The 26,559-nt window shown below is 37.8% G+C and overlaps 1 protein-coding gene across 1 annotated transcript in view; it reads left to right on the forward strand.

Moving 5' to 3' along the window:
- Positions 1 to 2,757: 2,757 nt before the first annotated feature.
- The window catches only part of PCLO (piccolo presynaptic cytomatrix protein), a 483,434-nt gene continuing 459,632 nt past the window's right edge, over positions 2,758 to 26,559 (forward strand). Inside the window, exons 1-3 of the mRNA XM_006834340.1 lie at positions 2,758 to 3,008; positions 10,123 to 11,107; positions 11,198 to 11,791. Of these exons, the coding sequence (XP_006834403.1) occupies positions 2,758 to 3,008; positions 10,123 to 11,107; positions 11,198 to 11,791 (1,830 nt within the window). The remainder of the gene's footprint in view (positions 3,009 to 10,122; positions 11,108 to 11,197; positions 11,792 to 26,559) is intronic.

The raw sequence follows: 26,559 nt of genomic DNA on the forward strand, positions 1-26,559 counted from the left end.
AGAAACTGATTATTTTCTTTGTGTTTAGCTTTGTTCTTGCTGGGCTCCTTTAAATCAGCAGAAAAGAATGTAGAATTAAACAAATGTTCTCTCCTTAATCAATATTAGGAGTCCTGGTATTGCACTGTGGGTTAATGCACTAGACTGAAAATTCAGTTTGAACTGCAAGGTTGGTGGTTCAAACTCACCAGCAGGTCCTTGGAAACCTTATACAGGGTCCCTGTGGGTCAGAATTGACAGGGTCACTACGGGTCAGAACCAACTTGCCAGCACTTAACAACAACAACAATCATTATTAAACCTGCAGTTTAAAAGGGTATTCATCTTATTAAATGTTGAACTTTGTAGTTTGTATGAGTGATCAAATATGTAACTGAATGTGAGTGGATCAAACATATTCTTGCAAAGCTTGGATATATTGAAAGAAAATAGCTAGAATGTAAATTTTCTCACTGTTTCTCACCTCTATTTGAGTGGCCCTGTAGGATAAGCACCGGACTGTTATCTACAAGGTTGGTGTTTTCAGCACAGTCTGTCACTAAGAGAAAGATGAGGATTTCCACTCCCATAAAGATTTGCAGCCTTGGAACCCCTATACAGGGTTGCTTTGAGTTGGAACCTAATAGACTACACTTAACAACACATGCATGTGAACTTTGGACAATGAAAAACAAAAGCTGTAGAAGACTTTATGCATTTGAATTATGGTGTTTGTGAAGAATATTGAAAGTACCATGGAGCCAACAAATCTGTGTTGGAAGAAATACAGCCAGAATGCTCCTTGGAAGTCAGGATGGCCAGACTTTGCCTCTAATACTTTGGACATGTTATCTGAAGGGACCAATTCCTGGAAAAAGACATTATTCTTGGTAAAGTGGAGGATCAGAGAAAAGGAAGAAGACCCCCCCCACCACCACCAAACAGATGGATGGATTGACACAGTGGTGGATGCCATGGACTCAGGCACAGCAATAGTTGTGAGGATGACACATGGGCAGTTTCCTTACGTTGTACACGGGTCATTATGAGTCAGAATTGACTGATGGCAACTAACAACAACAGAACTTGGAAACATATTTTTCTGATCAATTTAATAATTTCTATTTGATTTATCAATTACTTCCCAAAGTTTAGTTTTTCATGAATCTGAACACATGGGAAATTTAGTCCATTTTGTGAGGTAAAGTCAGTAGTAAAATTGGGGCCACAAAATATACCCCTCTGCATTGGACTGCAAAGTCATTTGAACCACTAGGTCGGTGGTTCAAACTCACTAGCCGCTCCTTTGAAACCCTAACCGGGTCGCTATGAGTCGGAACTGACTCGACGGCACTTAACAACAACAAGGAAAGTAGTGGAGTTCTGGTATGGTGCTGTAGGATAATGCATTGGGGAGAAAGATTGAATCCCAGGGTCAAACTCACCAGCTGCTCCTCAGAAACTCTCTCAGGGTTGCTATGAGTCGGCATTGACTTGAAAGCACTTAACAACAACAAGAAATGTAGTAGAGCCCAGGTGTGGCACTGTAGGATAAGGACTGGGCTGCTAACAACAAGGTCAGCAGCTCAAACCCATAAGGCTCCTCGGAGACCCTGTACTATGTCGTTATGAGGTGGAAACTAATAGATGGCACTTAACAATAACAACAATATGCAATGTAGTAGAAAAAGTATACATGTGTGGAGGAGGGGTGGGGCTGGGGATTAGGGGCTGTGTGATCTATAAAAGTTAATTTACCTGTTTGGGTTATTCTGTTGTAATCTGCACCAAAAGGATAATAATGATGAGGATGTTTTGAGTTTTCCAAGTTTCACACTAAGAAAATATTAACATTTTACACTAGGTCTTGCTACAGTACCTCAGGTCTACAATTTCCCATAGTGCTTTAGTTTAATATAATTCCTTTATGCTATGACCGTTCAAAAGCCTTACCTGTTTATAGATGATGCATCATATTTACTGCTCTGGGAAAGTTCTAAATGGTAAGAGTTGTTCTTCACTAGTTTTTGAGAAATTGGTCTCACAGGTATTAGAGATCTCTTTGTCAATCTCCAAGTACATGACCCATTTCTTAGGATTTTTTAAAAGCCCTCTATTAAATTGAAACTACAAATCCCAAGAATCAAAGCTAAATATAGACATCCCCTTCTCCTACCTCTCTCCGCCCAAGTCCCTAGAATCCGGACAGCTAAAGCTCACGTCAGGGTTGCATTCTTGGAACAGTATTTATTGGTTGTGATTTCTGAAATATGCCTGAAAGTAACTGCGGCTGTTTTATCTCGGTGTTTAGCTGCGCTCTTGCTGGGCTCCTTTAAATCAATGTAGAGCGTGAGGAAGGATTCAGAGCGACGCAGAGTGGGGTGGCACTGAAGGGCGAGCATCACCTGTTTCGCGAAGGGCATGCGCAGTGCGAGGGCGCGGGCGAGGAGGCGGGGCACAGTGGGAGGGGCCGACGGCGCCCGGCTGGCACCGCTCTGATCTGCTTCTCCGAGGCGTTGAGGCGGCGTGGGGAGTTGTCTTCTGCAAAGGTTGCCTCAAGCGGTCCAACATGGAGGAGGCACCAGCCGCGGGCGTTACCTGCGAGAGGAACTAACCCCCGCCTAGCATTCCGGGTAGCGGTACCCGGCCCCGATCCCGGGAACGCGCCGCCTGCACGCCCGCGGTGGACCCGGGCTCGGGTTGCCACTCGGGCCGCTGGCTTCCGGACTGGGACGTATCGCTGGAAAGAAGCGCGGCGGCCCGAAGCCTCCCTGAGCCATGGGCAATGAGGCGAGCTTGGAAGGGGAAGGGCTACCCGAAGGGCTGGCGGCGGCGGCGGCGGCGGCCGGAGGAGGGGCTAGTGGGGCGGGGAGCCCCTTGCACACCGTGATTCCGGCCGGCATGGAGGCGGATCTGAGCCAGCTGAGCGAAGAGGAGAGGAGACAGATCGCCGCTGTCATGTCAAGGGCGCAGGGGCTGCCCAAGGGAAGAGTTCCCCCGACCGCTGCGGAGCCGCCTTCCATGCACAGGCACGCACAGCATGATGCATATATCCAGGCATATATGTACAGCTTCCCGTGCACATATGTGCCAACCCTATGTGCAAGCACGGCGGTACATATATGTCGCCTTCGTTCATTTTATTCTCCGTAATGGAGTGGCGATATAAAGAGATCATGAGGTTGATGGGCAAAATACAAATGAAGCATTGTGGAGTTTCTGATGGGATAGTCAAGGGTTGCATTCTTGGAACAGTATTTATTGGTTGTGATTTCTGGCCTTTTGGAACCCTTTCCCTCTAGGTTGGTGTGGACAGACGCCCTCCAGTGTTTTACTAATCTGGAAGTCTTCCATTAATACAACACGGATGTGTTGGGAAGTGGATAGGGCTGGGTGTTTACCTGTCTCTCTTTAAACCTCTTCAGACATTTGAGGTCATTTTCTCTGATCTGTAATTATTTCTGTAACAATACCTTTAATATCCCTAGAGGTGATTTGTCTTTCCTCCCCACCCTACCCCCAAAAGAACAGAAGCTGTTTAGGTAGAAGGTATAGAATGAATATACCTTTTACATTTAATGAGGGACCTTAAACTGTGTTGTGATATTAAACAGATGATTTAGTCACAAAATACTAAGTGTTGTACATGTATTTTTGAATAAGCAGATGCTATTTTTTAAACCATTGTTTGTTTTTTCATATACACAAGTGGCTTCCACTTTATGGACAATGTGTGAATTTTTATTATCTAAAATTGTTAGTATATTCTTTTAAAGACTTGACAACTTGCACAGGTAATTAAAGAAATAATCTTTAATGTTGATTTATGAGTTTCACTCTCTAGCTTTCCATTGTCCTTCATTCCTATAAGTGAGTTGTTTTCTAATTAGACTAGTAAGAGGGTATAATCATTGCCTCTGCCCTGTATTTATTATTGTAAACAAACGCTTTAACTTTGGACCCACCCCAGGAAAACAGTTCTCTGTCCGTGGTCCTGATTAAGCCTGTCTTGCTTTATGACAACTTAAGCAGAAACTGTAATTTTGCTTTGAGTTATTGGAAATTCTGGAGACATAAATAGGTGTAGATTTTTATCTTCAACCTGATTAAGAAAGCATTGAATTTAGCATTATTTAAGTATATGCATATACTTTTCAAATCGTTGTAATATTACATTTAATATTTTAGGAGAAATGTTATACAATGTTTCATGGAGAGTGACAATATTTTCCACCTAAGATCATAAATGTTCAAAGTCCACAAGTGGAATAATGCTGCTTGTCTTTAAAAGGAACCTACCATTGATGTTAAAAAAAAAAAAAAAAAATCCAAAAACAACAACCAAAAAAGAATCCCTTTAAACTGCATATGCTTTTATGTATTTTAAAATTAGTAATATATGGGGTTATTTCTCCAATTTAAAGCCTTTCTTATCTCTTGCCTTAATATTGCAGCTTATGATATGCACTGTTTTTCTCTAATTGAGGAAATCTTGATATAGAAAATAATTCTGAATGTTGATTCACTTGTTTTTCATAAGATAATGACAAGATCTTTTTACTAGTGTATTAGAAATGCTGCCAACACTTTGTATTTTTTCTAAGAGGCACAAGCAACAGGTATTGCATTCTGGTTGCAAATACCAAGGAAAGCTTGAACTTTGATATCTAAATTCCTAACATTTTCTGTTCAGAAAATAACTGAAAAATATTTTTTAAATGTTTGTTGTTTTTGTTGGTATTTGTATCAAATAGTCTACTTTTTAAATTTTCCATTGATAATTACAATAGAATTACAATAGAATTCCTATTAATAAGCAATTTGTGGCTAATGCGGTTGTTGCTGAAAGCCATATTCAATACTCAAAAATAGTAGTTTCTGATATTTCTAGCCTGCTTATATTTTACTGAAAGATTTTTTATAGAAGTAAAGTTATTAATCCTATATGTGATATCATATATATCAAAATAAGTAACCTATATATATGTACAATATAGAGAATAATGTAAACTTAAATTTCTGTCAGAAAGTACATTTAAATGATTTGCAGTTTTAATAAGTTGGTAGGTACCATTGAAACAAGTCCAACTCATAGCAACTGAGCGTCTGATCATTGCACCACTAGGCATCCCTTTGTAAGAGGTTTGTTGTTGTTATGTGCTTTCAAGTTGGTTCTGATTCTTAATGACCCTGTATAGGGTTTCCGAAGAGCTGCTGGTAAGTTTGAACTGCCGACCTTGTGGTTAGTAGTCTAGTGCTTATCTTACAGCGCCACATCAGGACTTTTTTAAGAGGTCAAGTTGTATGAATTGATTATGGTGGAGTATTGTTTATTGCTGTTGTTTTTTAAGACCTAAGTGAAAGACAGGTTCTTAATTTGTTGCTGATTAATTTTAACTAACATGCAAGTTACATGTGCCTCTCAACAAATATGTGCCTCAGATTACTTGCCCTTAATTTGGCAAGTAATATCTGTCTTTGTTGTTGCTGTTAAGTGCTGTTGAGTAGCTCCAGACTCATAGCAACCTTGTGTAGGGTTTCCAAGAAGTGACTGGTGGGTTTGAACTACTGACCTTGCAGTCATCACCCAGTGTATCCTACAGTTCTACATCAGGACTTCATTTTCGGTCTTAACTGTTTTAAAAAGTCATTGTGAGAATCAATAAGAAACAAGGTATTTTCATTTTTTTTTTTTAATTTGAAGGAACCCACCAAATACAGAATTGTAATATTAATATTAGCTGTCACTGTCAGTGATGACTATAAACAGATTCTATATTGAATTATTCATTGCGATGATTTATTTTGATGCATTAATATTCTTTTCTGTATGGAGAAGTCAGTGTGATGCAGTGGAAATCCTACGCCTCCCCTCATCCCTGGCCAGGAGTCAGGACATGAGACTTCTTTGACTAACTAGTTTTATGACCTTGAGTTAGTCTCTTCATGCCTTTAAGTCTCAGTATCCTCTAATGTATGAAAATAGATATTCCAATTGCTTATATTTCTAACATAAATTTTATGTGACTCAGCACTGTCAAATTAAGTGTTATTGCCTGTTGTGTTGCATTAAAAGAAAATATTTTAGCATCCCAACATATATTTGTAGCCCAAATTTTTTTCCTGCTAACTTATGAAAGGAAAACGATCTGAGGATGAAAACAGTACAATATAAAGTTAGTAACAAACATAGTTAAAGGATAGTCACATGTGTAAGAATAGTTACCAGCTAGAAGTAGACGAAGACAGGTTACAGATGAAATGTTCTTCAAATTTTTTAATTGTGGACCCAGGGAAAATATAATTTTATTACTTATACTCATCCTGTGTACAGCTACTTTGATGTCATATGAGACATGCTTTACTAAATAAGTCCGATTACCAGGATGTTTTATAAGAATTCAGTTACTTCTTTTCACACTTCTTCTGTTGGACCTTTCCTTCCTGGGTATACACTTCCACAAAGTGGTTTTCTTTCTAAAGCAACAGGTAAAATTCCGATCCTAACATGAATATGGAATATATTCACTTTACTCTCAGAAGACTTGTAGAAGCATCTGAAGCAAAAACGATTCCACAATCATTAGTCTATAGTAAAACATAAACCTGACATGTTCATTTATTCACTTACTGTTATTCATTTATCAAGCCTTATTGTTGTTAAGTGCCATCAAGTTGGTTATGATTCATAGCAACCCTGTATAGTATTTCTGAGGCTTTTAAATCTTTAAGGGAGCAGAAAGCCTTATCTTTCTCTCTTGGAGCAGCTGGCAGGCTCAAACCGTGGGCCTGTGGTTTACAGCCTAGTATTTATCTTATGGAATCACTGCACTCCCTTCATCAAACACAAATGTTCATATATTAGTTTCTAGGTTTGATTGTAGGGATGCAAAGATGAGTGAAGCAAATTCTCTGTCTAGGAGTTCACAGTATGGTACAGAAGACACAGATTGCATTTTACTAATTTTTCCTTTTCGTAGAACAACTGTTATGCCAAACTGTAATTCACCCAAAGACCACAGTTAGCCTAAATATCTTTATTCCCCACACCTATCCCCAGTATTGAGCCAACTCGACGGCACTTCACAACAACAACCCCCAATATTAAGACGACATCTTCTCTTAATAATTTTTTTTCTAGTCTTCATTCCCAGGTATCCATATTTTACTTTTATTTCCATAATTATAGCAACTATAGTTTCAATTGGAGTGTTTGTATAGGCACTTTCTGCCAGTGGCAATTCTATAGCATATATTTGTAGGAAATACACATGATTATAAGGAGTTCTGGTAGTGCAGTGGGTGTGAGTCGGGCTACTAACTTCAGGTGAGTAGTTGGAAACTACCAGCCCTTCTGTGGAAGAAAGATGAGGCTTTCTGCTCCCATAAAGATTTACAGCTTCGGAAACCCTATGAAGGGTTACTGTGAGTCAGACTCCGCGGCACACCAGCATCCCACATAATTATAATTTCCAGTGTAAGTGGCATACTTTTAATTTTGGAGTTTACTGTTATTTTTATTTATTTACCGATATGTGGAATTGAGTGAAATAATGCCACAGAACTTGATTAAAATAAGTTAGTACTTTGAGAAGAGAACATTTTGGAAAATAAAAGGTAGATTACTTGTACTTGTTTAAGAGTAGGTCTTGGATTCCTTACAAAGGAATCAATTAAATAAATTGCTTAAATAACTAGTTATAGGGTAGTCACATGTGTAAGGTAATCCATAAGCATGTGCCCTTAAAAAGAGGGGTGTGGCCAATTTATTGAATATAAAACACTTCTGTTATAATACAGAGATCTGAAGATAACATTGAAGATAATCTATTTTGAGCTGTTCATTAAATAGGATTCCTCTGTATTTATATGGAAAAGAGCTTATAGGAAAGGACATAAAGGCACATTCAAAATTATTTTCCAAGAAATGGCAGCATGTAGTGATAAACTTTAAAATTTTAGAATCTCTGGAATTTGTATGGGGAATATTTTAATTCCTAGTTAAAGTAATAGATTCAGTTGTTGTTAAGTGCTGTTGAGGTGGTTCCGACCCATAGCAACCCTGTATAGGGTTTCCGAGGAACGGCTGATGAGCTTGAACCACTGACCTATGGTTTAAACAGATTTTGTAGTCCAGCACATTAATCCACAGTGCCATACTTCAGAGACATGGTAACATGTAAGTTTTTTAAAACTTGTTTTTCCTTGGAGAAAATGGTTAGGATTAACAATACTATTTATTTATCTTTTACTAGAAAATAGCTTTGTGAACACATTGCCATTTACAGACTTTGTTGTTACTGAGTTTTACAATTTAAAAGTAATACTTTTCAGGTTCTTTTAACTATACTTTGCATCTTATACTATGATTTATGCTCAAAATTCTGTGTCATTGAGGAAGCTTTCAAAAATTAATTCTTATTAAATATTAAGTGGAATGAAATTGCAAGTCCATAGTCTGAACCATTAGCAGTTACAAGTTTTAAAACAACAAATTGGAATTGAGAGAACTTTATCCTGATCATCTCATATTTTAGCTACCACTGACACTGTTTCATTCTCCTTATTTCATTAAATAGAAATTTTTAACTTTGTTAAAAAATTTTTTAAAACTTTTATCTGCAATCAAAATTCTTATGATCTGATTTACTCTATAATTCAAATGCCACTTGTTTTTATTAGTTGCAAATTTATCAGTCACAGACTGGGTTATTTAAAAAGTTAATGTATATGATATGACTTTTGGCTAAATATATGTGATAAGAAACAACTATCTTAATGTAATCATATTCATTTAAAGTTGAATATGCTTTAAAAACCATTGATTAAAATCTATCTTGTATATTTGTGTATGAATTAAAATAAATCTTACAATTGAATGAGTTACATATTAATATTAAGAATAAAATATTGTTAAGATAATAGGAGGGGCACTATGACTCGGAGAAATGACTGGACAGTACTTAACAATAGCAAGATAATATAAATAATAAGGAAAGTAGAGAGAAAAGACATTATTATGTATTTGCATCATTTGAAGATTTTCTTCAATTGAGAACAATACAGTATTTTTGAAAGTGAGATTGTAATCAGCTCACTGTTGTTTAGACTATTGCTATTATTTGGGGAATTAACTTTCTTTGGCATTATACTTTCAATAATAAAAGTTACATGCTGGAACATGACATTGCATTGATTTATTGATTGTATATGTTTAATTAAATGTTAAGGATGGCCAGAGTCTCTGAAGTGTAAATATAAATTATCTTAATTAAAATTATTTTTTAATTAGATCTCTTAATTTTTCAATATTTATAGAAGCAAGTATTGTTTTTTCTTTATCTTATTAGAAGTGTTTATGCATGTAAAGAAAGTAACTAAGGCAGTAAAATTTTTCTGATAATTTGAAAAAGATATAAAAATGAGTTTTAAAATCATATTTATTCATGTAAAATTTAATTCTGATAATTTGAGAAAGTACAAAAAAGAACTTTTTTCATCATATTTATACATGTCTAATTTAAACAAGGAGTCCTGGTGTGGCACTGTGGGCTAATGCATCAGACTGCAAAGTTGTTTGAATTGCAAGGTCGCTGGTTCAAGCTCATCAGCTGCTCCTTGAAATCTGACACAGGGTTGCTATGGGTTGGAATTGACTCGATGGCACTTAGCAGCAACAATTTAAAGGAAAAGAGTCCTGGTGTGGCACTGCAGGATAATGTGCTAGACTGCAAGATCAGTTAGAGCTGCAAGATTGGTGGTCCAAACCACCACGGGCTCCTTGGAAACCCTATACAGGGTCTCTAAGAGCTGGAACCAACTCAACAGCACTTAAAAACTGCAACAACAACTTAAAGGCAAGGAGATCTGGTGGCACTGTGTGTCACGTATTGGGCTGCTAACCATAAGGTTGGTGTTAAACCACTGGATGCTCCGTGGGCAAAAGATAAGATTGTCTACTTCCGTATAAATGGATAGTCTTGAAAACCTTAAAGAGCAGGTCTCGCTATGGGTCAGAATTGACTTTATGGCAGTAGGTGTGATTTTGGTTTAGTTTGAAGACTATAAGAAAGCAATTTTTAAAAATGGTTTGGTTTGAGACAAGTTGCATTATTTTCATTTATTTTTCTTTCACTTTTGTAGAAAGCAAGAATTGGATAGCAGTCATCCTCCAAAGCAACCAGGAAAACCACCGGACCCTGGGCATCCAGCTCAGCCTGGCCTTAGTAAAAGTAGAACTACAGACACTTTTAGGTCAGAACAGAAATTGCCCGGAAGAAGCCCTTCCACTATTAGCTTAAAAGAATCAAAGTCCAGAACTGACTTCAAGGAAGAGCACAAGTCCAGTATGATACCTGGCTTCCTCTCAGATGTTAACCCTTTAAGTGCTGTCTCCTCTGTTGTAAATAAGTTCAGTCCCTTTGATTTGATATCAGACTCTGATACATCCCAGGAAGAAACTGCCAAGAAACAAAAAATATCTCAGAAGGAACAAGGAAAACCTGAAGGCGTCACAAAGCCCCCATCACAACCACAGTCACCCAAGTCACTACCTAAGCAGCAAGCCCCACTTCAGCAGGTTGGCTCCCCCAAATCTATATCTTCACAGCAACCAGAAACAAGAAAACCTAGTCCAGGCCCTACACGTACACCTCAGATAGACCAGGAAAAACCACTACGAGACTCAACCAGACCACAGACTAAACAGTCAGACACAGTAAGGGGAGAAGCAGCTAAACCCTCACTGCAAAGCCCATCTAAACCTCTTATTCAGCAAACAAGTCCTGGAAAGCCCCCAGACCAGCAGCCTGGACATGAAAAACTTTCTATGCCACAGTCTGGGCCTACAAAGCTCTCAGCTCAGCAACCAGGGTCAGTGAAGCCCCCACCTCAGCCCCTTACAGCTAAGACTCTATCTCATCCACCACTAACAACAAAGCCTTCTGCTCAGAAGACTGGATCAGAGAAACCTGTATCTCAGCATCCTGGACCAAAGTCTCCAGCTCAGCCCTCTGGGACTCCAAAGACTCTAGCTCAGCAGCCAGGGCCAGTGAAGCCTCCAGCCCAACAGCTGGGGACATCAAAACCCCCAGCTCAACAACTTGGACTACAATTTCCAGCTCAGCAAGTTGGGCCCGCAAAATCTCCAGCTCAGCCCGCTGGTCCAGGAAAGATTACAGCTCAACAGCCAGGCCATACAAAGCCCCCTGCTCAGCAGCCAGGCTCTGCAAAACCCCCTGTTCAACAACCCGGCCCTGCAAAGCCCCCTGCTCAACAGCCCAGCTCTGCAAAGTCCCCCGCTCAACAGCCCGGCCTTGCAAAGCCCCCTGCTCAACAGCCCGGCCCTCCAAAGCCCCCTGCTCAACAGCCGGGCCCTGCAAAGCCCCCCTCTCAACAGCCGGCCCCTGCAAAGCCCCCCTCTCAACAGCCGGCCCCTGCAAAGCCCCCCTCTCAACAGCCAGCCCCTGCAAAGCAGCCCACTCAACAGCCTGGCCCTGCAAAGCCCCCCGCTCAACAAGCTGGCCCTGCAAAGCCCCCAACTCAACAACTGGGCTCTGCAAAGGCTTCAACTCAGCAGTCTACAAAACTAGTAAGCCAAACAGCAGCTGGGAAACCTCTACTGCCACCAACATCTTCTCCATCTGCAGCACAGTCTCCAGTACAAGGCCTTCCTAAAACCATCTGTCCTCTTTGCAATACCACTGAACTTCTGTTTCATGTTCCAGAAAAGGCCAATTTTAACACATGCACTGAGTGTCAAACCACTGTCTGTAGTCTATGTGGTTTTAATCCCAATCCTCATTTAACAGAGGTGAGTACATTTATTCATGCACGCTATGATCCCAACTGTATTGCAGTCTTTCACAAATAGTGCTTACTTTTTTTCTTACATCATCTTATGACATAGTTCATATATCCTTGCTTCATTCTTACATCCTTTTTCCTTTTCTTTATTCTATCTCTACCCATTGTTGGTAGAAAAGAAGAATTTAGACCCATTGAAGTGAATATATATATAACTATTTACCTTTTTCAAAAGTAAGTCTAAAATGTCACAATTTCTATTAAACTTGTCATATAAAACACACATGAATTGATTGAAAAATGCTAAGAAGCTACTGAATTCACACTGTGTGTAAGATCCACCTTATCTATTATTATATGTATATTGGTAATACATTGTTTCAATTTATGCTCTTTCCTACAAAAATTACGACATCGTATTTAGGATTATACTTGGGTTAGGAAAAAAGTAGACAGTGTTTTGGAATTATAATTACAATAGTGATGCAACATTGAATACATTTTTTCAAACTCCACCTCCCCTATTCTTGCCAGTGATGCCGATCTAATCTAATGAGGGCATCTTATCTCATTAGTTGAGTCACTGATAATAGCATACATAGATCACAAAATAAGAAGTTATTAGAGCAGGTTTATCATCTCAACAGGATCGCAGTTTGTATCACCACATGTCTGGGTAAGCTTTCCTGACACATCACATCATAAAGGGTCTAGTGGCTATACAGATTATTGCAAGATTGTCTGTTCAGATTATGTTAGAAAAGTAACTCTCAGAAAGTCAAATAATATTAACCCAACCCCTAAGGTGGAAAGTCCCTGAAAATGTAGCATTTCCATGGGCAGAGATTTGGGGGCATTCTGGGTGGAGGAAACAAAGCACACACAAGCAGAAAATATCAGAACTACGCTGGAGTTAGGAAATAATACTTTGAAGATTGAATAATGTAAATAAAGTGAGGTAAAGTGGTTTAGGGTCCAAGAGGATATTAGAAGTGGTTCATATTTTAAAGAGAGTTGGTGGCCCTTCCCAATAAAGCACAGAACCCATTTAGTCCATCTGGAGGACAGCTGGTTAGTAGGCTGTCGCGGCATCATGTCTGTGAACAACCCAGTAAGGAGCCGACAGCAGGCACTGAAGGATTATATGATTTAACTCTCCATGAGCAGAAAGAAGGCTTTATGTACTCTTGTTCTAAGTGAAATCTATGTTACAATAATAAAAACAGTGATGATTATTGATAGCTGTTCTGTTTCTTGGGATATTTATTATATCGAAAGATAAAAATATATGTACTCAAAAATATTTGAACAGCTGGTTGCTTTCTAAGGCATCTTTTAATCTTTCACCACAAGTTATATTAAGTAAATTAACTTTTTAAATAAGCCATGTTTTACCTATAAAGTTGCAACTAATAACATGCTACATTAGAATAATGGAGGAAATTAGATGATAAGTTTTTCAATTTTGTATGTGTAGCTTTTTAATCTTGGAAATATATTTCTAGCCATAGTGCATTGTCTTGGTAAACATTTGCTATACTGTAGCTGTTAATTTTAGAAAATGCTGTATTCACGCTTTGGTAGAAATTTAAAATAACAAAACAAACTGCTAAACATTTTAGCCACAGGAATGTAAGTGTCTGCTATTGGAGGCCTGCTATGGTGCTGTAAGATCAGCACTGGACTGTGAATGCTAAGGTCAACAGTTAACCCACCAGCTTACAGGGTCATTATGAGTCAGGACCGACTCCAGGACACTTAACAACAACTATATGGAAAGAGTCCTGGTGTGGTGCTATTGCATAAGCATTAGACTGTTAACCTTAAGGTCAGTGGTTCAAACCCACCAACTACTCATCAGAAACCCCACACAGGTTCACTATGAGTCGGAACCAACTCTACCACACGTAAGCAACAACGATATGAAAGGAATTTTGCTACGTATTTAGTTGAATATAAATATAATGGAAACATGAATGTGAATCTTAACATGATAAAAATGCAGTAAATGACTTAAAATTACACAAGAAAATATGTTGCCAAATGAGAATTCTGAGGAAATGTTGAGGACAGAGTAGAAACTGCTCATTTCCAGTGGGTGAGATTAAGATCAGCTTCATGGAGAAACTGGCATGTTAGCAGGATTTGTATACAAAGATGGGCATGAGTTCAACAGTTGGGCCCAAACCAGAAATTACAAGGTGTGTGTAGGGAACTGGAACTGGGCTAGGGAAGAAATAGGCAATGAGTTTGGAGTCAGATTATGGATTTTTATATTTATCAGCTAGCAGTGAACATTCTTATTTATGAAATTTCCATTTTTTATAAATAGACTCATAGCTCTGATCCTTCATACCTTTTACAAATTTGTATCAAATACTTAGTTGTGAACCACCACGGAACTCTGGCAAAATTGAAAATACATTAGATATGGACTCTTCCCTTACATAATAAATAGGATAAATAAGAATTGCACATAAGAAATGGAAAAAAAAAAAAATGATGAGAAAAGTGATTCTATATAGGGCTTTACAGTTGATATGTTGTTAAGTGCCGTTGAATCTGTTCAGACTCAGAGCGACCCTGTATAGAGTTTCTGAGGAGTGGTTGGTAGGCTTGAACTGCCGACTTTGCAATTAGTAGTCTATTACGTATCCTGCACAATTGCCATAATTCTTTTTTATTTGATCACAATTAAATGTCCAAATAATCATGTGGCATATATTCTGTTTTCCCTGTAAACTAATGAGGAAACTGGTTTATATGTAGTTATGCTGTGGTGCTGTAGGCTAAGCACTAGACTACTAACCACAAAGTAGCTGGTTCAATCCCACCAGCCGCAAGTTGTCAAACTAATACAGGGTTCCCATGTGTCAGTACCAGTCTGAAAGCACTTACTAACAACAATGGTAGTTTCTTGTTTCCAGCTAGCAAATGACCAAGCAGAACCCAAACCAAATCTTCTGATTCCAAATCTAATAAAGTACTGCGAGGTCAAAGGGAGAAACTATCATCAACCAAGGGTGGGAGGGAGCTTATAAGATTTATTGCTTAGACATTAAGTATTTGAGTTGGGAATATGCAAGATAATTTGTACACATGACTAGACATACAAGGGGCTGGGAATATGGATCAGGATTGGGAATATGGAGCGGGCCTTGCTGAATGACAGAAAGAAGGCATCATTCTTAGTAAACATATGAACTTAGGCAAGTTATTTAGCACTTTCTGTAAAGATGTTACGACTTGAAAAATGAATATAACACGTTCAGTGCTAAACTGGTTAGATTGTTTGGTACATTAACTGAAAAGTTTTATAAGAAAAGATTTTAAAATAGTATATGTAATATATTACAGCACAGATAATTTTAACATTTTAAACAGATTTTGTGTTTAAAGTTTGCTAGTAAGTTGATTTCTACATAGAAACACTGACATCAGTTGTTGGCATCTGACATGGCAATAATAAGGCCATTTGATCCATGTGATAAGCACTGGACTGCAGATCACAAGTTCGACGTTTCAAGTACACAATCCTTTCTGCAAGATAAAGATGAAGCTTTCTGCTCCCTCAAAGATATACAGCCTAGGAAACTCCATACAGGTTGCTGTGAGTTGGAACCAACTCAAAGGCACTTAATAACAACAACAACAGCAGCGTTCATTTTAACTGTAATTCATATATTTTTATAGGACAAAAATGTAATCCAGCTTCTAATTATGCATTCTAGGAATGCATTTTTTCTTAATCCTTTCAATAAAATGATCCGTTCCTGAAACACCTGAAATACATAGAGGTCAGGGTTCTGACCTCTAGAAGTTATAATTTTTGTTAGAGGTCAAGAACTCCTTTCTGTAGATGACCACAACTTCTAAGCATTTATATGTATTGATACGAAAGTGTATCTCTTTGCATCTTCCTAAAAAGATGCAACGCTCTAGGCCAAATTGTCCTTAAGTATTTGGATTGAAGAATCAGTATTTGTTTCTATGGAGAATAGAGACAGAGGCTGCACATGAATTTATTTGCAAGGTGGATGTTTATATTGTAAAGTGGCCTCATATTATTACTTTTGTAGTGTATGGGTAAAACAGAAGCCTGGCCCCTTCTATAACTCTTTGAAAAGTCTTGGAGAACCTTGATAATTTTCTGGCTGCCAGCACATCAGAATTATGACTATGTTTACTTGTGATTGTCATGACTCTTAAATGAATATGTTGTTATTAAGTGCCATGAAGTTGATTCCAACCCATAGCGACCCTGTACAGGGTTTCCGAGGAGTGACTGGTGAGTTTGAACTGCCAAACTTACAGTTCATACTGACTTTATAGTCCAGCACATTAACCCACAGAGCCACGCCAGGACTCCAATGACTCTAAATGACTGTGAGGTCTTGTAAAGAAGAGGAAAGGAGAGATGTCAACATTCAACATTCAGCCACAAGTTTTAGTTATAAATTTGTTCCCATACAAACATCTTGTTGTTGTTGTTAGGTGCCATTGAGTTGGTACTGACCCATAGTGACCTTATGCACAGCAGAACGAAGCACTTGCCGATCCTGGGCCAACCTCACTACTGTTGCCACGCTTGAGCCCATCGATGCTGCCATTTGCCAGTCCATCTCGCTGGGATTTTCCTCTTTTTCTCTGACTCTTGACCTTACCAAACATGATATCCTTCTCCAGCGACTGATCCCTCCTGATAATATGTCCAAAGTATGAGAGATGAAGTTTGGCCATCTTGGCCTCCAAGGAGCACTCTGTCTGCACTTCTTCCAAAATGGATCTGTTGGTTCTTTTGGCAGCCCATGGCACTTTCAAAATTCTCCTCCAAAACCATAACTCAAAAGCATCAATTCTTCTACGGTCTTCCTTATTCACTGTCCAGCTTTCACATGTATATGAGGTTATTGAAAATACCATGGCTTGGGTCAGGCGCACCTTAGTCCTCAAGCTGACATCTTTGCTCTTCAACACTTTAAAAATGTCTTGTGTAGCAGTTTTGCCTAATGTAATACGTCATTTGATTTCTTAGACAAACATCTCTTGTTGTTGTTGTTGTTAAGTGCCATCGAGTTGGTTCGACAACCCAAACATCCTGTGTGGAGAGAATGAACTTTTAATTAATTATGCCCTCTGTTGCCTATTGAGGTGTGTGGTTCCACATAAACCGTAAGAATAATACACTGGCTCCAAGCCTAGACTTTTGATGCTGAGAAGAGTTTATAGCTGTATCTCTTCTTGCTGGTTTATTGTTGTTAATTGCTGTCAAGTGGGTTCCAACTCATAGTGGGGTTTAAACTCCCAACTTGTAGTTTGCAGTCCAATGCTTACCCTACAGTGCCACATTAGGAGTCATTAATGGAATAAACATCTACAGTGCAGGTCCGCTCTTTGAATTTGCTTTCTGACACAAATCATTTCCTTTCTAATTAGTGCCAAAGCACCATTGTTGTTGATTGACTTTATCTCTTTTGGTGTGCATTCTCAGGCAACGTAGATTTACGCTTGTCACTAATGTCTGTAGCTCTCCAGTGTCTTACGAAATTTGTAATATGTGGAAATGATTGTCACTTGTCAGAATGTAGATAATTAACCAAATGTTAGTGATAAGTGTAAGCTTGGATATGTCCTAATATTTTTGGATCATGATGGCCCATGTTTTAGTTAGTCTTTTGCCTAAAACTGGGTATTTTACTTAATAAAACCATGACCCTCTTTTCAAGACTAAAACAACAATAAACCTAGACTTTCATATAAAACCTCTCTACAAAAGCGAAACACAAACAACTGAAATCATTTCATTGGATAAAGTGGCTAAAATGGCCATCTCTTTTATGGAATCGGCCTCTTTCAGTTTTTGATAAGAGCAATCTAGCAGGCCAAAGCTATTAAGAAGAGCCAGTGTGAAGAGAGTTGTTAAGTGCCGTCCTGTCGGTTCTGACTTATAGTGACCCTTTTAAGGATTTCCGAAGCTGAAAGTTTTTATGGGAGCAGAAACTTCAAATCTTTCTCCTGTGGAACAGATGGCAGACACGAACTACCAACCTAGTGGTTAGCAGTTCAGTGCTTATTCTATAATGCCACAGTACTCCCTGGTTAGACAGTAGAGCTGTGCTGTGGATAGGAGGTTAACACTTATGCAGATAGGATGGCAGTAAACCATTCCTGGAGTACTGGTGTAGCACTGTAGAATAAGCACTGGACTGCTAACTACAAATGCAAACTCACCAACTACTCCTTGCAAACCGTATACAGAGTCACTATGAGTTGGGACTGATCTGATGACAATGAAAACAAGCCATTCCTGGTGGTATGGTACCTGAATGATTTTTTTTTTTAAAGGGATGTTAATTTTTAAGCTGTTGTTTCTATTGTAAAGGTCTTTTTAAAATCTTTTATCTCAACTTCTAGGCAAAGACTTCCACACAATTCCCCTTAAAAAGGAGAACTGAAAACATGTTCCTCCCCTCTCTTTCTAAGGTCCTATTTTTTAAAAAGCTTAGACGTATAGTCATTCCAGAAAATGCTAAAAAGCACCAACCATATGGGTTGGCATTTTGAAGAGCTCCTAGGAAGAAAGTGGGAAAGAAGCTGACAAAAAGAATTAAGGCAATTTTTGTACAAATAACTCCCTAAGAGAGCCTCAGAGAAGCCCTATGCTTGGAATCAACAAATACAGGAATCAGTAGTGGCTTGTAGGTGGAAATACAATTATTTGGCTTTATCAATGAATACATTAAGAATTATAGATAAAAGTGGAATATACCTACTTTTCTAAGGGGCTCTGGTAACGTAGCGGCTACAAGATGGGCCGCTAAATCTCATGGTCAGCAGTTCGAAACTATTAGTGGTTCTGTGGGAGAAAGATGAGACTTTCTGCTCCTGTAAAGATGTACAACCTCATAAACCTTATACCGGGTCTGTATGAATGGGCACAAACTTCACGGTACATAACCAGCACCTATCTATCTACGTAAGGAAAATAGGGAGCAGCAAGGAGATTTTTTCCCCCACTTTTTCTTTTTCCCATAGTATAAAGCTATAAACTCACTGCTGTGGAGTCGATTCTCCCTCATAACAACCCCATGGGACATTGTATAACTGCTCTCTAGAGTGTCTGGAACTGAATATCTTTGCAGAAGTAGACTGCCGCATCTTTTGCCCATGGAGCGATTGGTGGGTTTGAACCCTCCAACTTTCTGTTAGCTGCACAGTGCTTAACCCATGATACAACTAGGTCTCCTTAAAGCTATAAAATGTTCTCTAAATAGAGGGGTAAGTTAGCTAAGGAAGGGCAGTAGTGACAAGCTGGAGTCCTCTCCCATGGCAGAGAGCTATCAAAGAGAAAACACTACTCAACTAGTGTGAAACTCTCATCCTCGGAGTAAAATTGCCCTTTTTGGGCACTAAAACATCCAAAGCAGAAGACTAAAAGGAAAAGAGAGATATCCTAGTCAAGACATTCACTGTCTATGAGTGAATAACATTTCATGAAGAACGTAGGTGAACTAATCAAAACCAAAAACAAATCAGAAACAGCACGTCAAAGAGTTAATTCAGGATATGTAAAGCTCTCAATAAAATTAATATTATTTTTCTGGAAAAGATTTAAGAAGACATTTCATCACTAATTGCCACACATGAATTTCAGGGGGCTTGTTGTTGTTAATAAGTGTTGTCAAGTTAGTTCTGACTCATAGCAACCCTCATAGGGTTTCCAAGGAGTGGCTGGTGGGTGGGTTTGAATCAACAGCCTGTTGGTTAGCAGTCGAGTGCTGATCCTACAGCACCATACCATGACTCCCTTCAGTGGACTCTGTTGTTGTTCTGAAGTACTATCGAGTCTGTTCCGACCCATAGAAACCCTATATAGGGAGCTGCAGGTTAATGCACTGGACTGCAAAGTCGGTTTGAACTGCAAGGTTGGTGATTCAAGTTCACCAAATGCACCTAGGAAACCCTATATAGGGTTGTGATGGGTCAGAACCGATTCTACAGTACTTAACAACAACAACAACAAATGTAGGGAATCCTGATGTGGTGCTACAAGATAATGCAATGGACTATAAAGGTGGTTTGAACAGCAAGGTTGGATTCAAACTCAACATCCCCATCCACTCCTCAGAAACACAGTGCAGGGTCAGGGTCACTATGAGTCAAAATTAACAGCAACAACATGGCGATGTAGATCCAGTGAATGGATATTTTCTCATAACATGCAGAACTCCTTCTGGGTTCCTTCCTATGGAGTTTAGGCAACTTTAGAAGATAGTTGTTGTCAACTGCCTTTGCGTCAGTTCCAACTGATAGTGACCCTGGATAGGGTTTCCAAGGAACAACTGGTGAGCTTGAACCATCAGTTGTGGTTCAAACTGATCTTGTAGTCCAGTGCTTATCCTACAGTGCCAGGACTCGTGAGGAGATGGTTATAATATTGGAACTCTCTTGGTAATCCTAGAGCTCTGGGGCTCTAAGATAAATGCTAAAATCTCCTAAGAGATTATATCCAAGAATTTTAGAAAGAATTTCAGAAAGAAAGCTTTGAGATCATGGAACAACCTTTGAGTCCTGGTGTGGCACTGTAGGATCAACACTAGACCATAAAGTCAGTTTAAACTGCAAGGTCATCAGTTCAAATTCAAAAGCCATTCTTCAGAAGCCCCATACAGTGTTGCTATGATTCAGAACCAACTGGCTAGCACTTAACAACAAGAAGCCAAAGAATTACAGGCCAACCAATTATTAAGGAGGGTTAATAACAATGGCTCATTCATAGATATGTCCTGGAGAAATACTAGGTCATCAAATGTTAAAAGAAGACCCCAGGAGCACCATAGAGATAAACAACACCATCTACCATAATATGAGAAATCAGACAGACATCATACTCTTCATCAATGCTCAGGACAGCACATATGGAGCAATTTTTTCAAAGTTCCAAAAATGATAAGATAAATTCTGTACCTAAGTGAAACATCAAGGTAGTGTGAGGATAGTAAAGTTTTTTCACACATGAAAGAGCTTATAAAAGCCATTGTTGCCACAAAACTAAATATGTATGTGCGATGTCACAGTCACTTTAGAAGTACCTCTATTAAAGTGGACCATGAAAAGGGTGAGATGAGGGCGCTGACTGGTCTTCAGAAGTGAATTTGTGCCTTATATGTACTTTGTGAACAACCAAGAAACCCAGTTTTTCAATTCTAAACATAAGGTGTTGTTTTCTTTAAAAATACCTGATTTTTTAATTCTCTGATAATTGATATTATTTCCAATATGAATGCCCTGATTATAACAAAAATGATTGTAATACAAAAATGATAACGTTCATCTCAAATAGTTTTATAATAAACTAGAAAGAATAGAAAAACTCCTGGATTATTTCAAGAAGCTGTACTACTTTTAAATGTTTTAAAACGTATTATTTGTTTAGTTATTATATTCTACCAGATCTAATTTACAATGACAATTTCTTCATGAATTGGATGCTCACTGGATTACAAAATAAAATTCTAGTAGTTTACAAGGAAGTTTAGTCATTAGAACCAGAACCTTTTTTATTTATTATTATTATTTTTAATTTTCAGTTTTTAAGTGACTAGATGTTGCAAGTGTCTTTTTACATAATCAACTTTTATAATATTAGGAAGTCTGCTGTTATATATTAATGCAATTGGTATAATGATTTATGTAGCTTGGTAACAACAGCTGTTCTGTTGTGAAAGCAGAGACCTACCTAAGGCAAATTCATTTGTTGTCTCAGTAAATCCAGAACAGTGATGGCTTACTTGCTCATTGTTCACATCCCCTGAGAAAGCCCATATCTTACACTCTCCCCATCCCCTGATTTTAATTAATAAGCCTTGGTGGTGCTGCAGGATAAGCTCAAGATTGCTAACCACATGGTCGGTAGTTCATACCCACTAGTACTCCGTGGGAGGAAGAGGAGGCTTTCTGTTTCCATAAAGCTTTACAGCCATAGAAACCATATATAGGGTTGCTATGATGACGCCTTATGTATAAAAAAGTACTACATTGAAGGCAAGGAGCTCTGGTAGCATAGTGGTTACGAGTCAGGCTGCTAACTTCAATGTCAGCAGTTCAAGGCTACCAGCTGTTTTGTGGGAAAAAGATGAGGCTTTCTACTCCTGTAAAGATTTACAGCCTTGGAAACCCTGTACAGGGTCTCCATGAGTAGGAACCGAATCCACAGCATACCACCACCACCACCACATTGAAGATAAAGAACGAAATAATCTATTTTAAGCTTATACTCATTTTCTTAAAAATATAACCAATATAAAATTTCTCAGGTCTTCAAGAGATTTAGGTTTAAATTCTGGTTTTATGCATCACACACATATACTCTTATGTTATTCTAATTTCACTTAAAAGTGATTCTAATTATCATTTAAAGCAACAATTCATCCCTTTCTCTTTCTTCAATGAGAAGGGCAATTGTTTTTGTCACAGGAAGGAAAGAACATAATTCAAACACTGTATGTCATATTGTAAGGAGCTCTGGTAGCGTAGTGGTTACGAATCGGGATGCGAACCTTAAAGTCAGTGGTTTGAAACTACCAGCCGCTCCGCGGGAGAAAGATGAGGCTTTCTACTCCCGTAAAGATTTACACCCTCGGAAACGCTGTACAGGGTCTCTATGGGTCGGAACCGACTCGGTGACACTTAACAACAACAACAACATGTCATATTGTGCTCTAGGCACTTTTTATGTATTTTCTCATTTACTGTTAAATTTTTTCCTTTTAATGAAGTATTATCCACATTTTTAAAGGAGCCCTGGTGTAGTGGGTTACTTGTTGGGCTGCTAATTGCAAGGTCAGCAGGTTGAATTCACCAGCCACCCTGGGAGAAAAAGGAGGCTTTCTGTTCCCATAAAGGCTTAGAAATCCTTCCTAGGGTTGCAACGAGTAAGAATCTCCTTGATTACAATGGGGTTTATCCACATTTTAAAGATCAGTAAGTGAGTAAAAGAGCCACAATTCATGCTCTATAGTCAATATGTGTTCACAAGTTAGTCATAAAATGGTCACATAGAAAAGGAGGAAGAATATGGGATCGAGAAGACCTGGAGAATCTCGGTATGAATTCTAGTATAGCTCCGTACTGATTGTGTGATTTTAATTTTCATATCTATAATGTTCAAGTATTCATAAAATAAAAATCACATTATGTAAGTTCTTTGGAAATGAAACTAATATATAAACATTCATTATTTATTATTCATTTTTATAATTATAATTGGCATGTAGGATTAGTGCCATTGTTGCTAGTTCTATTTGTAGATGACAAAACTGAGGTTGAGAATTTAAATGAGGTTTGCATGGCCATAGAATTTGTTACTAATATAACACATACAAGATGCCAGATCTGCTAATCAGAAATTCATATCTTTTTATAGGAATGCACATTGTCTTAAATCGGATTATTTGATTCACCATACTCTCTCCGAAATTTCTACAATAGAAAAGAATATGTGTGTTTTCCATATCTTTAAAATAATCACACACAAAAAACACAACTAGTTTCTTATGCAGGAATTTATTTTGGGAATTTAGTATAAAAAATATCAAAGCCCAAGAGCACTAATTTTATATCTTCCTACTAGTTGTACTCATGGAGCTCTGGTAGCGTAGTGGTTACGAATCGGGCTGCGAACCTTAAGGTCAGCGGTTTGAAACTACCAGCCGCTCCGCGGGAGAAAGATTAGGCTTTCTACTCCCGTAAAGATTTACATCCTCGGAAACCCTGTACAGGGTTGCTATGGGTCAGAATCGACTCGATGGCACTTAACAACAACAACTCATTGTACTCAAACCAGTATCTTGCATTGGTGGTTTCCTTTCTGTTTCTGTAGGAAAGCTGTGAGTTCCTGCACTTTGCCAGCTATTCTGCTAGATTTTGAGAATAAAATGAGAAAAGTGCTAGCCTGGACTGCTCACTGAGAATCTAGAAGAAGAGCCAGTAATTTACTAGATGAAGATAGAATCTTGTTTTCTAAATAGAATATGTTAAAATATATACAGAAGAGACTTGGTCTTGCCTGAAAAAAAAAATTAAAGCACCATTCCTTTTATTTTTTCTTCCCTCTATTAATAAAAAATAAAGATCTATTTTTTATCAGTTACGAAACAATTAATAGAAGTCCATTTCTATTATTTGTTTAGTAAAATCGATGTATCTAGTTGACAACTTAAAACAACACTTGGAAACATTTCTATTTAAAACACTTCAAATAAATTAAGAAGGGAGCTTCATTAGGAATTCTGTAACTATATATGTTGGGGAAAGTTTTAGTGTTGTTCAGCTCATTGACATAGGAAGGGCTTAGAGAAGGAAATAAGGGGCAGTGAAAAATGCTGATAGTCTGTGAAAACAGTTGAGCATAATAGAAAGTTCATAGGACATAAAATCAGACTTCTCTTAAATATCTTTTGAAAATATGCATAAATAGAAATTGGCAAAATGTGAACATTTCACAAGTTACCAGGGACTTGCATTCAAACTTGAAAAGGCTAACAGAATATTTTATGAAACTTTGTTTTTTTACATAAGCTACAATATATTTTGACTTTTATGTTTATATTTTTAAAATGTATTCATTCCAAGTCAACTCACAGATGATTGCTGCTTTTAACATAAGTAATGATTTCATATTTATTTCTTTATATTGGGTTTATGGAATTCCTGGTATGGCACTGTAAGATAAGCACTAGACTGCAAGTTCAGTTTGAACTGAAAAGTCAATGGTTCAAACTCACCAGCCACTCCTCAGACAACAACATATGGAGGGTTTCTATGAGTCCAAACTAACTTGACAACATGTAACAACAACAAATTACATTAATGAGACCTTTTTTTCCCCACTAATATCATTTATTTGTTCATGTAATTTTTTTTTAATTAAATAAGAGGGAAATGCAATTTGCTATTCAGTAATTGTACGAATACTGTCTAATTGAAGCTTTTGGATCACAACTGCAAAATTGTATGCTAGCTCAAGGCATGCATAGAAGTTTGAACTCCCATCTGCGAGGTAGTTTACAATTGTTAATGGGTGATGTATGAACATTCCGTTTATTTGACTTGAACTCTTCCTCAATTTGTGTAGCTGTAATTGTTGTTAAGTGCTGTCAAGTCGGTTTGGACTCATGTGACTCTGTATAGTGTTTCCGAGGAGCACCTGGTGGGTTTGAACTGACCACCTTATGGTTCACAATCCAGTGCTTATCCTACATGCTTTCGTGTCTATGTATTGCAATTATTCTATAGTTTGTGCCTGGGTGAGTATCTCTTGTCTTGAACTTCAGCAAGGTCCAAAACATTAAAATTTGATTCCATTTCATCGGATTCACAAATGACCTGATACAATTTGGTGAACATTGTTATGTTTTATGAAGAAAAAAATATGTGTTTAGTTTACATTTCCCAAGGCTTGTTTATGGCTGCCGATTGTGCAGCAGAAAATATAATCCACACTATTTCAGAGAGAAAGTATGCAGCCAGCTTCTTTATGAATTATATTAAAGAAAATTGTTTCACCAAGTGACTGAGCTTGTCATCTTATTTCTGAGGAATGCTAGTGTCTAATTTTTAACAAAAATAAATTATGCATTAATCTTCATAGTTAGAGATGTCAACTACAGGGAGCCATCTGCAGCCTAACTGCTGTCAGGGAGTAACTGCTTCTGAGAATCTGAGAAGGAGGTTATGTGGTTTGGATAATTCTTGAATAGTAGAACGTATAATCTGCTATCAAATCTTAGCTTGGTGTCTTCTTTACAATATCGTTTCCTTAGATAGACTTTTTAAAAAATCATATAGTTGTCATATGTCTAATTATATTATCTTTTTCCTATGGCTTTCAAAATGATATGAGGCTTTCAATAAATATTTGAAATGCTTTGATGAGGAAAAGTTGGAAAAATAGAGCAATTCATCATCAATAGTATTTAAAATTGACTCAATATGTAGCATAGAGGTGAGAGTAATTGTGAGATGTGGTTGCTATCTTTTAAAAGTGTATGTGAGGAAATAGAAGATAATTGAAAAAAGATTTTAAGACAATACATATGTTTGTGTGCTGTGGTTTGAACTATAGTTGTATTAGTTATAAAGGGAAAGCTTAGTTGATGATGGACTATTATGTGATAATTTTATGGGCCATAAAAGATCAATAGAATTTAGGTAAATGGATGAAGAGCACACTTTGGACAGGGAATAATGACTCAGGTGAGAGAAAACGAGAATTCTCCTTTGATGGAGTGACACATTTAGATGTCATAGTTTGTAGCATCATTGTCATATTATAAAATGTCTTAAAAGTCTATAGAAAAATTTAGTTGTGATTAGTCAAACCATAAGAACCCAATAGGTTTTATTGTAAAAGGAAAGGATGACAGTATGGTTGAGGGAAATTTATTCACTCTAATACAGCCTCAGAAACCCTATAGAGAGGGTCACTGAGTTGGAACCAACTCGGTGGTACATCACCGTCATCACCACCAAAGTAAATAGTGTTATAAATAAAAAAACTCCTAACACCGTCATCACCACCAAAGTAAATAGTGTTATAAATAAAAAAAACTCCTAACATCTTTTTGATGATCTGCTACACTAAATAGTACTCTACTGCTATATAATTGAGCTCATATTTTATTATGAATTTTATGTAGATTTTGTGTTTTAAATTTCTGGTTTAAGGCATATTGACTTGTGAATATTAGGCATTATGCTTCTTGCATTTTTGCC

The sequence above is a fragment of the Chrysochloris asiatica genome, unplaced genomic scaffold (assembly GCF_000296735.1).
Source record: "Chrysochloris asiatica unplaced genomic scaffold, ChrAsi1.0 scaffold00010, whole genome shotgun sequence".
NCBI lineage: Eukaryota > Metazoa > Chordata > Mammalia > Afrosoricida > Chrysochloridae > Chrysochloris > Chrysochloris asiatica.